The sequence below is a fragment of the Pollicipes pollicipes genome, unplaced genomic scaffold, assembly GCF_011947565.3.
Source record: "Pollicipes pollicipes isolate AB1234 unplaced genomic scaffold, Ppol_2.1 Scaffold_3087;HRSCAF=3621_pilon_pilon_pilon, whole genome shotgun sequence".
Taxonomy (NCBI): Eukaryota; Metazoa; Arthropoda; class Thecostraca; order Pollicipedomorpha; family Pollicipedidae; genus Pollicipes; species Pollicipes pollicipes.
This window is the reverse complement of record NW_023596225.1, coordinates 31602507-31615363: the sequence shown is the minus strand read 5'-3', so window position 1 is coordinate 31615363 and position 12857 is coordinate 31602507. Positions and strand designations below refer to the sequence as shown.

The window sequence follows — 12857 nt, the reverse complement described above, 5'->3', positions numbered from 1 at the left end:
CTCCCAGGAGGCTGATTGGTGAAATGCTTAAAATTTCTTGGAGTGCTGCCACAGCGACCCGCGTCTGTGAGCGTTTGTCGGCCTCCGTCGCTCGCGTCTGCCTGGGGCACCGCTGTTCAGCCAGCGTCCCTCATAGCCCTCTCTTGTGCTGCAGATGGCTTCGGAGGCGCTCGAGCAGGCGAACCTGACGGAGAACGTGACGGACGGGCCCGAGTACTGCGGCGCCGGCGTGGCGGCATTCAGCCGGGGTTACCGCCAGCTACACGGCTACCTGGCGCTCTGCGTCTGCATCTTCGGCCTCACCACCAACATCCTCAGCATCGTGGTGCTGACGCGCAAGACCATGGTGTCGCCGACCAACGCCATCCTGGCCGGCCTGGCCATCGCCGACATCATGGTCATGGTCATGTACGTGCCGTTCACGCTCAACTACTATCTTCAGGCGTTTGGCGAGGCCAGCTTCAGCTACAGCTGGGCCGTGTTCATGCTGACGTACGTGCACGTGACGCAGGTGTTCCACACCGTCTCTATCTGGCTGACGGTGGTGCTGGCCGTGTGGCGGTATGTGGCGATCGGACACCCGTCGCTGAACCGAGAGTGGTGCTCCATGAAGAACACCTCCGTGGCCATCGTGTCCGCCTACATTTTCTGTCCGATCCTTTGCATCCCATCCTACCTCACTTTCGCAATCACGCCCATGGGAAACTTCACCGACCGCTTCGTGGTCGGCTTCAGCGACCTGAGCAAGGGCAATGACAAGTTCTTGGAGAAGTTCAAACTTTTGGATGTACAGCGTGCACGTCAAGCTGCTCCCGTGCATCATCCTGACCATCTTCAGCTGCTGTCTGATCAGCGAGCTCATGAAGGCGCGCAAGCGGAAGGTGGAGCTGCTGAGGAAGATGAGCGCCGGTCAGAGCAAGCAGTCGTGCGCCGAGCGTCAGGCGGTGCGAACCACGCGCATGCTGCTGGCCATCTTGCTGCTGTTCCTGCTGACCGAGTTCCCCCAGGGCATCCTTTCGCTGATGTCTGGCATCCTGGGCAAGGACTTCCTGGGGCAGTGTTACAACAAGCTGGGCGACCTCATGGACATCCTGGCGCTCATCAACTCCTCGATGAACTTCATCTTCTACTGCTCCATGTCCACGCAGTTTCCGCTCCACGTTCCAGCACCTGTTCCTGACGAACCGGTGGGTGCCAGTGCCGCTGAAGCCGTCCTCCACCGCCGAACAGACAGGACTGCACCCGGCTGTAGTGGCGCGGCCGCGCTGAGGCCGCGCGTGCGGCCGCGGCATCGGCCAGGAGGCGAGGCTGCGCCTCCCGGCTCGCCGCCGCCGGACCCCCGCCGCAGACGCGTGGCCGAGACTGTCAGCCACGCTGACCGCGGCGACTCGGATGGCCGACGAGCCTCCCGGCGCCGGCCGCCACGCTCTTGGCAGTGTCCGGCAGAGACCTGGTGTGCGCCCGGCGGTCACGTGGTCGTGAGTCGCCCCCGGACGGGCGGGTCGCTCGGCGCTGACGTCACGCCTGCGCTGCCCAATGAGAGCCCCTGCGATGGCAGCAGAGGTGACGCCAAATGACGGGCGCGGACTCGAGAATGTTCGCTGATCATTACCGTTCTCCATGTGCTTGTCGCTTGGCTGTTATTGTGGAGCTGGCCACTGTGAAAAGCGAGCTTACATGTTACGGGGGATCGCGACTGTCGGCGAACTCACTGTCGGACCCAAAGGCGTTCTTTGAATTTGTGCTATTGTTCGCTCGGCTCCGAGCGCGCGTGCCGCGGTGCTGACGTTGCGCTGCGTGGGCACCATTACCGCTGGAATCGGTCCAATTCATTGCGTATTCACAGTGTAGATGTGTCACACCTACTGCGATTTCTACGATGATGCTGTGTGACTATTCCTTCGTTGTGTCACTGGACGAATGCAATGGTGCCTCCATCATGATGAGCCCGTGTGAGGGACGATTGCATAAGGAAGGTTCGGTGGCCCTTTCTGCGCTCTGCTCTCCTTTCTGCTGTTAGCTGTTGCTTTGATTGCGTGAGCATCTGTCCCCGTCCCCACTCCTCCCCCGCTGATCAGGTCACTGCCTGAAACTGGTCTGGCCTTACATAAGGTTCACGGTGTTCCCGGATTGTCTGTGCGGTCCTGTTAGCGCTCTCTAGCGGCCTCCTGAAAGCATTGTTAAAATCTGGTGCTGTGCGGTGGTTAGTCTTCTCAAGCCTTCGTTTGCTTCCTCATTTGGCGCTCTGTCATGCTTGTCGATGCCCCGGTGAATGGTATGCCGCCAAATTAGTCATTTTTCAGCCCAGATCGCTTGCGTGCTTTACCTGGAAGCAAATGCTTCTTTATTCGCTATCTTACTTGCGCAAACTGCACTGGCACGATAACTTCTTGTTGGAGTTCTGCAGGCGTACTGTTCCGTAGCACATTGCAATGGAAATCGCCAATCAAAGGTCATCCATTAATTGTGTTACGCATGCAGGGGAAGGGTTTTGATGAAGCATAACAGACGCGCAACAAGGAAGGGCGGAGGGTTGAACAGCGTAACGTTGCAATCAGGTGTAGGTGAAAATCATGATAGAATATGTAAAAACAAATGCCAAGCATACAGCCGGATGCTGCCGGCTTCTGTTATGACAAGAAGCACGCCCGTTATTTGTTTCGCGTATCTAGCTCAGTTAGAGACTGAACAGACATAAAGTTAAGCAAGCGTAACCAGGGGAGGTTGTTTTGTCCTGGCGTAACCAGTGCGTAACCAGTGGGGAGGGAGGGTTCACAGTTTTTAAAGATGCGTAATTTATGGACGGCCCCAAAGCGGCTGGATTTCCGTCAGCAGATGGAATCCCGCAAACGAAAATCCGGTCTGACTCGCTGATCGCCGTCGCCTGCCGCAGACGTATGGCCAATGTCAAGATAAGTCGCCGCAGTTGTGCCGGTGCTAATGTTCTGACGTCATACCATGCATCGTCCCAGTGTCATGACGTCACGTCATGACGCCATGACTCTGGACGATGATTCGGCCCCAGCACGCGCCGCTGATGCTCACGCAGTCGATGCGCACGACTCCGGCGGATTTTTTCCGTCCTTCCTCTTCGGCTCTCGAGGTGACACTACGAAGCTTTTAGTTGGTGTGGTGCATGTGATAGCGAAGGAGACGGTTGATGGCGAATGAATACGTGATTGTGTACAGCGAATGAGAAACGTGACGGACGGTGATCAGTGAGAAACGCGACGTGTGATGTGAACTCAGCCTATGTGCTGTGGGAGGCTGTTTCAAAGCTGGGTTAAGGCGGTGTAACATGGAGTTGAAGGGCTGAACTAAGCTCCTCTGAGCTCCAAAGCTGATCTGTGAAAAGCTGAACCGGACTGTGCTGCCGCCAGTGGCAGCTCTAAGTGTTGCGCGTCTAGCGCTGGTCTTTAGGAATGGCTCTCCAAACAGCAAATATTTCGCGCACAAGTCCTCACGCTTTAGAACAACGATGCAGCCAACCATGTAGCAAAGGATGGCACTGGGTATACAATGGATTTTCCTTACAGGCATTTTCCTTACTGGCTGTAATAATGCGACAGAATCATGACATGTGCAATAGTCTCATGATATCAGAATGCCATGAAGTAATATGATATATCATGATATGAAAGGTGATACGCTTTGTTGAGTATTTCAAAACATCATGACACACGTCATGCTTTACACTTGACAATAGCTTATGTTGCATTATCTTACCCTTGCGATACTAACATGCTACACGCACACATCCGGTGAAAGAAAAGAATAGGCTGCAGGTACCTGATTAGATAAACTTGCCAAGAAAAATGTATACTTGACAGGGTATGATGTGTATGGAAATCGATATAGGCTAGGCTGGTACACCAAGCACGCATGACGCCTCCGGGAAACATTCACGATGATAGTAGCAACATAAAATGCCAAGACAAACAAAATAGATAACACTCTGCTCATGACGTATTGGCATTTTGTTTGCATTCGAAGACCAACTGCGGTTGACATGAAGATAATGTACATCAACTAAGGGGTTGGTGTAGCCTGCTGCTTGCTGCCCTGCTCTCGTTACTGGGGACGTTTGTTTTCTCTTTATCTGAATGCTCTCGGTGTCCAATAAATAACATAATAATCATGTGTGTCTGCCCTATGCGCGGTCATAATGGTCTCGCACCTATTGGCCAGCTTCACGGCAAACCACGGGCCTGTGTAGTGATAAGGCACAGATGTTCTTAGACCACAAGGTGAATGGGTATCTGATAGTTATCAAATATAGTTAACAAATCTTGAAACATTTCTGTAAATGTTTAGACTTTGGAATAAGGTAATCAAACCGACAAAACCTTGATCATGAATCAGGGATGTTACTGGGATTTCATGCATAGATATTTATTGCTAACAGATAATTCGCAGGTCTATACCGTTGTTTCGGTGATTCAATCCGATCATTTGAAAAGCAAACCGTCAAAAATGATATACAGCCTCGGCCGCCGGGCCGGGAATAACAGGCTCCGTGGTATGGTTACCCTTCCGTTGACGATGGCCCGCCTTACTCTATTTTGGAATAAACACTGGTAAAATTAAGTGCAACGCAACATTTCAACGTTGAAAAATTATACTTTGTAATAACAGCGCGGCCATAAGTAGGACAATAATCATGATGCGTCTCAACATTACGACGGGGGATCTGCATTTGAATGTTGTTTTCCCGAAATGACGTGATGCTTCAGTAACCTGAAAAGTTAGTAGCTTGGACCTGTCAGTGATGCCTAGCCAATAATTAATTTGGTTCACACATTCATGCTAAGTTTTTCGACTGAATCCCCAAGTGGCAATCGCCAAAACGGAGCAATGTCTTCGGTGGTTAATGCTTGCTTGACCAGTTAAATACTGGCCGCTACTTGTTTTACCAGTTCAAAGGACGCCTCTTTCCGACAGCGTGCGCAATCGCATGCCTACGAATCTATCTGCAAGCACAAAAACCTGTCGGGGAGGCTTTCCAAACGCACCGGGGATAAACATCGTGCTCTGGTTCTCAAGATAATGGTAAGGTGTGCGGTCAGAGGACAACTCAGTAGACGTCTTGCGAGCCTCACGCATCAGCCTGAAACACCTACCGACCCAGGATTACAATCGTCCCGACGTATGTATTGAATACGCCACTGCGACGGCATGCGAGCCTACCCGACGTTCTGCCCCAGATTGACTTCATGGCGCTTCGCAGAATCGAAAGCCCTCCTCCCACGCTCTCTCGAACGCGTGAGAATGACGTCGCGAGGATGTCGGCGGCGCCTCGTCCGCGCAGTCAGGAGGCCTGAATGGAAGTGATTTGCTGTATCGAGCTCGAGTGAGCCAAGTTCGTGGAATCGGTCGGTGCTCCGCGACAGATAACCTCGACAGGGCCCAGCCTGCCGCGTGCCACGCTCCGACCGGCTCCCGCAGCAGGCACCAGATTTCTCCCTGCCATTATGAGGGTGCATCGTTTACCTCATTTTCATGTGTCGTGAATTTAGCTTCAATAATGAACCTATCCTAACACACATTGCAACCTAAAGTGTGGCAGGTCTTTTCACGTTAACTTGATCATTAGGTTGTGTCATCAGTAACAAAACCACGTGAGACAAAGATATTCTTTGGCGCAGGAGTCCAAAAGTACACGGCATAGCAAAAGTTCTTCCCAAAAACTTAAATTTGTGAGGCGCGAGTCGATCGAAATTTTGCCGTAAATCGACACCCGGCGTTGCAGTCATCCCATGCTGGGCGGCGTCCGCCACCGCAGGTAACACCAAGCCGTAGGCGGCAAGGGACACAAAATACCTTTGCGTATAGAAATGATGCTACCGGGCGCTCGTTATGCTGTCGAACGAAAATGTCCCGGTCTAAGGTCTAATATGGGGGTCAGACATTGCCCGATTAATTGTCATTTGGTGGAAACTTTATTTGCTGTTGAGTATGAATTCGTATGAGCATGCTGGCTAGCTTTGCTTTAGACTTTCACTGCTCTAAGGCAACTCACCACACCCTTTGATGACACACCCTATTGATCATACATGAACCTAACTTAGTACCAAATCTGAAATGCGCATAAACCACGAAAAATATGAGAAAATCTATGGAATTCGTCAGGTATATCAGAATAACCGGATGATGCTCCTGAAACGTCCGGGTGTGTTGACGTGAGCCATAGCTGGATGATGTCCCCCATGAAACGTTTTTGTGTTTGCCCATTGTGTAAGTATTCGTCGCTTCACGTTTGTGGAACCTCGCGCTTTGTCCCATGCAGCCAGATTCACCCAGGTAAAGTAACAAATAGGTACACGATAACAGAGCAAAATGTTTCCGTGGCAAACCCGGCCCGTCATTTTCAAAGACCGTTTGTCAACAGGTCGTTTGTCATCAGACAAACGATCTGTTTCCCTGCTGTATACCCTAGGTTTCGTGCATTTCAGGTTTATATCAAGTTACATTATATTATATCAAGTTACATATCTGACTAGTGATGGCATATACGGTAATAAGCATGAACAGAGCAAGCATTTTAAGGCTACATCTTGGCGTACATGCCTTTTCAGCCAGCCATGATGGAAGTTTTGGTAAATCGCGTGAAGATCATATGACAACCGACGGCATTTTATGTTATGACAAAGGTCGCGGAGATCTTGAAGGCCATCAGGTAGATTTCGCCGTTTCAGATCTCAAAATGACTTCTGGAGCATGCACTGGCTCTTGACATGGGTACTCTTTTGAACTATCAATAGCGTTCTGGACGTAGAAGTCTTGGTAAAAACGAATTGATGATGACGATGATGTAACTGCATGAGCCGCACGTGAAACTGTTAAACATAAATTGTTCGGCTCATAGCAAGATTTGCAATTGCGCTTCTTATCAAATTTGTAAGCTTTACTTAAAACAAGACATTTGAAAACGCATTTAGAGTGTTGGAAACTGTCCTCGCATGAAGTGTTTGAGACACCCATGGAAGATTCAGGCGTCCTAACAAGGAAACGTCAAAGTTGTTGTCTTGTGTTTTGTGTGTGATTCTCTCTTCCACGTTTGAACCATCTCAAGTTGCATTATGGTCTGATGGTCCAACAGCCTTAGAGATGCTACTAGCATTTGAACGCTTTAAGCATGTTACCCCAGAACAATGCCTAGCAAAGGCAATGCGGCCAATGTTACACATTTTATAAGCATTCATACTTGCCAACTTTAATTCCCACCAAACTGCACCGAGAGATTTCCTTGTGCTGTCAATGCCCGCCTGCCTGCAACCCGGCGCCTCGGGGGCAGATGAGGTAGAACCTCATCACTGATTCTACCTGCTGTCTGTTTTTACCGCACTATACCGCCGATGCGGGCACCTTAATTAACCAAGCATTTGCATACCGTTGTGGTGGTGACCACTGAGGGGATAGAGGACTGGTAGACATTTCCACCCAGCTGGTGAGTTGGCTGTCATCCTTTCAGGACAGCATATCCATCACACAGGCACGCGCATACGCACACGCACACGCACACGCTCTACTCTAAGCATTTTGCTGAAACCTGTTTGGCGGTACGATCACTGGCTGCAAAGACATAGGACCCGTCAAAATCGGGACTGCCCTAGTCGGGCCATCAACCATCAAATTGCAGTTGGTTGACGGTGAAAAGCTCGGGCCGCGGCACCCCTCATAATTATTCAGAGGACTTTCGAGGGCAGAGCCTTGTATTCAAACAGGTATCCAGGTCAAGTGACTTCTATCCAGTGTCAATACGCACCCTAATATTTCCTGTGAGGTCTTCGCAAGACTCTTGCCATGAGGCTTGTTCTCGCAGCTGATAAGACATGCGCTCACAAAGACCTTACGCTAGCACAGGCTCTCACTGACCAGCGTTTCCTGTGACCGCGGCTCCAGTGCTTCTCACAGTATCAACTGTCAAAAAGCGCCTGCACCTTTCAACGTCGAAGACGCTATTGCATCATCTTCATCTTCTCGCAGTTAATGACCAAGCACGTGCCCTGGTCATGGAGTAAGTATTAAGACCACATGTCCTGCGTAGCTGAGTAGAAATGTCAGCTTATGCAAAGCGTGCACATGAATCGAAAAGAAAGACCAACTCTCATGACTTGGCGAATTTCGTTCCACACTTGCAGAGTCATGGAAGCTGGTCATGTAAGCTTCAGGAACGTGCCACAATATTCAGGATCACATCGCTCTCGCAAAACGCTATTCGCGGTACCCTTATCTAGAATTCACTGCCTAGCAATGGCGCTCGTGTGAGCTGAGGCACACGTGGCCGGCTCACTTCCGCATTGATGACCGCCTGAGGAGCGACTGCGACTTTGAACAGCGGGAGTGTAATGGCCGAGTGGGCAGTGCCTTCAGCTCCCACGTGGAGCTTGAGGTTCGAAATAGAGACACATCTTTCTCCAAAATATCAGCCCGCGGCCCAGCTCGCCCGCTCGGCTAGTGACCCAGCCCGCAAAAGCCCGCTGGGCCAAGATTCTGACCCGTCATTAGTTCGCCAGAACTGAGTCGTTGTAACACGTAGGTCATCATCTCACCTTGATTTTAGACCTATGCACTACAGTGGGAATGAAAAGGGATGTCAGTGTCATCTTATACATAGCATGGTTTGGCTAACACTAGTAATGTTGCAAAGAGAGCAGCTATCAAACTACCTAGACAATGGAATTTCTAATGCACCAAAGCAGATCTTGTGGAGGCAACACTGTGGGGGCAGTTTTCGACTACACTGAAAACGAAGAGGGTGGAAATAAAGTTTGCCTATCATCAAAAGATACGAAAGATTTCACCCTTCTGTCTCATCTCAATAAAATACAGGACATTTCTTCTAAAACCGCATGCATCAATTGATGGTTTTGCACTGACAGAACAAAAATGTTTCATGCTTCAAGTCGTGGGAAGTCTCTTTAGTTCATTACACTGTACATGAGCAAACATCACACGACTGCGTTACAATTGCCACAATCTGATAACTCGAATTGAAGAACCAGAGCCAGTCTCTTATATGGTGTTTGCTGTCCTGAAGTGAATAGCCATCATGTGTAGCCATCATGTAACAACACCAAATAAGAACCACATGGCGGCTTTGAAATGATCCACATTGCCATCTTACCACCAACCATGATCCACTCCGCAGCCATACTGTGGAGTTTGCGTAAGCGGCGGGTATAGGCAGGGATAGCAAGCATAGTTTGTCCAAGAATATTTGCTCTTTCAGTGACATAATGGGCATTTAGCATTGCTACACGAACCTGACATGCTGCTTCATACTGCAGAATAGTTATATGACAACAAACCAAAATGGTAAGAACAATTTCCAGGACCTCTTTTTACATTTAACATAGCCTGCTCATGGTAACTTTGATTTTAACAGAATGCTTCCTAATCATCATACGTCAAGAGGATGTTTACACACAGAATTTCATACAGATGCAAGTATTAGAAGGAATTGACAAAGCAGACAGAACAAAAGCCTTTATGAAAATATGTGATAGATGATGACAATCGCAGTATGAGAGAACGGTACTAGATATAAGTGCCTTGTGTTCGTGGCCGTAAACTACGTCTTCTTCGGAAAAAGATAGACAAACTCTACACCACCACCTTTTTCAGCTTCGACAACTGTTGCACCCTTGAAGTACCAATAACTGCGGGCTGTATTAACAAGTGAGTGAAGCTAGGACAAAGAAAGGCATATAGCCTCCGATGCATTTCATGAATCATGGGTATTGATTGTGACTTGTGAGATATGGTTTGTGTATAAACCAAAAAAGGTTGCGTGCACTACGCCCTCACAATGACAGCCAAATGCGGTGTGTAGCTTATTTACATTGACTCCCCTCCTAACTGCCGCTCAGTGAAATCGGAGCATAGTTTTGAGAATTGTTGGTTGTTTGTCTTGAATATTTAGTAATATGTTGGTTTAAAGCCGTACAGTTTGTACGACCTGTTTCGCTGGTGCGTCATGTCTGGCATGTGGCACTGGCGATCTTGCTGTAAAAAATGATCGATGGTTGCTTTGTGTTTAGCAGCACATCTTGGTTTCGTGATTCTTTTAAAAGATATGGAATTGCAAAAGCCCGCTTGTTAAAAATTTGGACCCGAAAAGCCTACTAAGTCTGGACCATAGCCCAGCGAAAAGCCCGCGGGGTCTTGCGGGCCTGATATGGGCGGGTCTGCGAGCTAAAAAATGTGTCTCTTGTTCAAATACGGGTTTCGCCATGACCTTTGGCGCAGTTATGACCCCCGCATTCGCTGACGCTTCATAAAGGGACGCGGCAATGTGGGTCACGTTGCCGTTTACAAAAAAAAACCTTCAGCAGCACAGTCCTTTGCGTCGCCCGCCATCGCTCCGCCAGCTGTTGTGACAGCGGGAAGGCGCGCGGACGGCCGAGGACACAGCGCGCTGTCAGCTGCTGTGACGGTGGGAGGCGCGCAGACGGCCGAGGATGCAGCGCGCTGTCAGCTGCTGTGACAGCGGGAGGCGCGCAGGCGGCCGAGTATACAGCTCGCTGCCAGCTGTTGTGACAACGGGAGGCGCGCAGACGACCGAGGATGCAGCGCGCTGCCAGCTGCTGTGACGGTGGGAGGCACGCAGACGGCCGAGGACACAGCTCGCTGTCAGCTGCTGCGACAGTGGGAGGCGCGCAGGCGGCCGAGTATACAGCTCGCTGCCAGCTGCTGTGACAGCGGGAGGCGCGCAGACAGGCGAGGACACAGCTCGCTGCCAGCTGCTGTGACAACGGGAGGCGCGCAGACGACCGAGGATGCAGCGCGCTGCCAGCTGCTGTGACGGTGGGAGGCACGCAGACGGCCGAGGATACAGCTCGCTGCCAGCTGCTGTGACACCGGGAGGCGCGCAGGCGGCCGAGGATACAGCTCGCTGCCAGCTATTGTGACAACGGGAGGCGCGCAGACAGCCGAGGACAGACACACACACAGACCTTTTTTGCTGGCCTCCATTGGATCACGCCCCAACGTCCGCGGCGCATCGCAAGCACCCAGGGGGCGCTGCAGGGGCGGCGGGGCAGCAGTCCGGAGCGGCCCGGAGCGGGCCGGAGCGCCACCGGCGTCCGACAGTCAGAGTGGGTATTCAATTGTTTCAACAGTCCGAGCATGCCCGCACCGCCAAATGGGTGCCGCTGGTGAGCGGAGCGGTCCTTGAGAAAGGTTAACTGATTCTCTGAGCTGTGTGTGGATATTAGACGATACGTCTGCTACCCATCAACGTCTGCGAGCTGCATGCTAAAGAGCGCTGGGACCCCGCCAATCTGCGCGGTCAGAACGCGTTTTGCAATGTCACCTTGGCTGCTGCATGAGAGTGACGGACGGTCGAGAGGTGGGTGCCATCGTTCCTGCCGTTGGATGCGGCGGCCGTCAGCTATGGCTTCGCATACATTCACGGTAGGCTGGTGCAGTGCGTGGTCAGTGTCACGCAGTGTCACGGTGCATGGTCTAGTCGCTTCAAAAGTGATCTGTCCGGAACATCCTGTCAACGAAAAAGCCTCGGAAGGGAAAAAGGATGGTACATATCTCATGCGCACACGGAATTTGTGCGCGCATGCATCTAAACTCGCATTTTTTACCATGATGTTTTGTGTGCACCTTTTTTGTTACAATTATAATTTCAATTCTTCTTATCAAAAGCATCGCATCAGCTTCATGACATCAGTGAAATGATACAGGTGAAAAGCTCGTTCACATTTGTAAACACATGTTGACAATACGCCAGTTCTACGAAATAAAATATATTCATCGATAAGATTTTTCAGTACTTCAAATGAGCCTCAGATCTTCCTACCCCAGAGCTGTAGATGATCATGATTATGGAGCAGACACTGAGCGAGATTCGAGGAAGCCACTGAATCCTACGGGGAAGATCTGCAATGAAAGGACATCTGAACCACTGTGCGCTGTCTCGAAACAGACGCGTGACTCTTCGGCCGCCATTGACGGCTGGCAGGCCTCCTGAGCAGTTCGACGGGTCCGTTCAGGATCGTCAGAACTCACCATCTCCGCCCGCTATCGATACGGATGCTATGGAAAACGAACAAGCGGTGAGCCCTCGTGGCGACTGGCATAACGGCCAAAACCGTGCACCTTTCCTGACGTCCGAAGATGTCAATAATCAGCCTAAATATAGATGAAAGCTGGGATAAGGACGGTTCATGCTAGGCTAGCCGTGCTGGAATAGAACATGACGGCTGGGCATCAACTTGCTACGGAAATGCCGCCGCAGCCCGAAGGTACGCCGGTGCGTCGGTGGCGACGGTCCAAGTGCCCGGCATCCGCCGTGGGCACACACGCAGAGCCGTGACGTTCCCGTTTGGCCGCTGGGCTAGCTCGTGGGCGCGCTGCCCAGCGGTGACAGTTGGGCGGCGCAGCGTCTCAGCCCGCGCTCCGGCGAGCCGAGCCGTCCGGCCCGACTGCCCCCGCTGGTGCCGGATCACGCCGCGGCGAGCCGAGCCGTCCGGCCCGACTGCCCGCGCTGGTGTCGGATCACGCTGCGACGGGCCGAGCCGTCCGGCCCGACTGCCCCGCTGGCGTCGGATAAGCCCACGCCATGCGCCAGCAATGCAAACGGCATGCGTTTGATTGACGCATGCTTCCTACGCTTGCGTTTGATTGTCTCGGCCTCGCTTCGGTGACAACGGTGGTGCCCTTAGAATCAAGTACGTTGGGGCGGAACGCGACTGCTGGTTTCTCAACTCGGTGGATGAACCGCTGTCTGTCTCTTAGTCTCTTAGCCGTCCGCCGTCTTCTTGATTTTAGACATATACATAGTGTGCAAAAATGTCATGTCAGTGTCATCCAACGCACAGTGTTGTTTTCCTAGTACCATT

The 12857-nt window shown here is 51.4% G+C and overlaps 1 protein-coding gene across 1 annotated transcript in view; it reads left to right on the top strand.

Moving 5' to 3' along the window:
* Positions 1-3392, top strand: part of LOC119090036 (sex peptide receptor) — a 48479-nt gene extending 45087 nt beyond the window's left edge. The window contains exons 2-4 of the mRNA XM_037212832.1: positions 155-771; positions 839-1187; positions 3381-3392. Of these exons, the coding sequence (XP_037068727.1) occupies positions 155-771; positions 839-1187; positions 3381-3392 (978 nt within the window). The remainder of the gene's footprint in view (positions 1-154; positions 772-838; positions 1188-3380) is intronic.
* The last annotated feature ends 9465 nt before the right edge of the window (positions 3393-12857 follow it).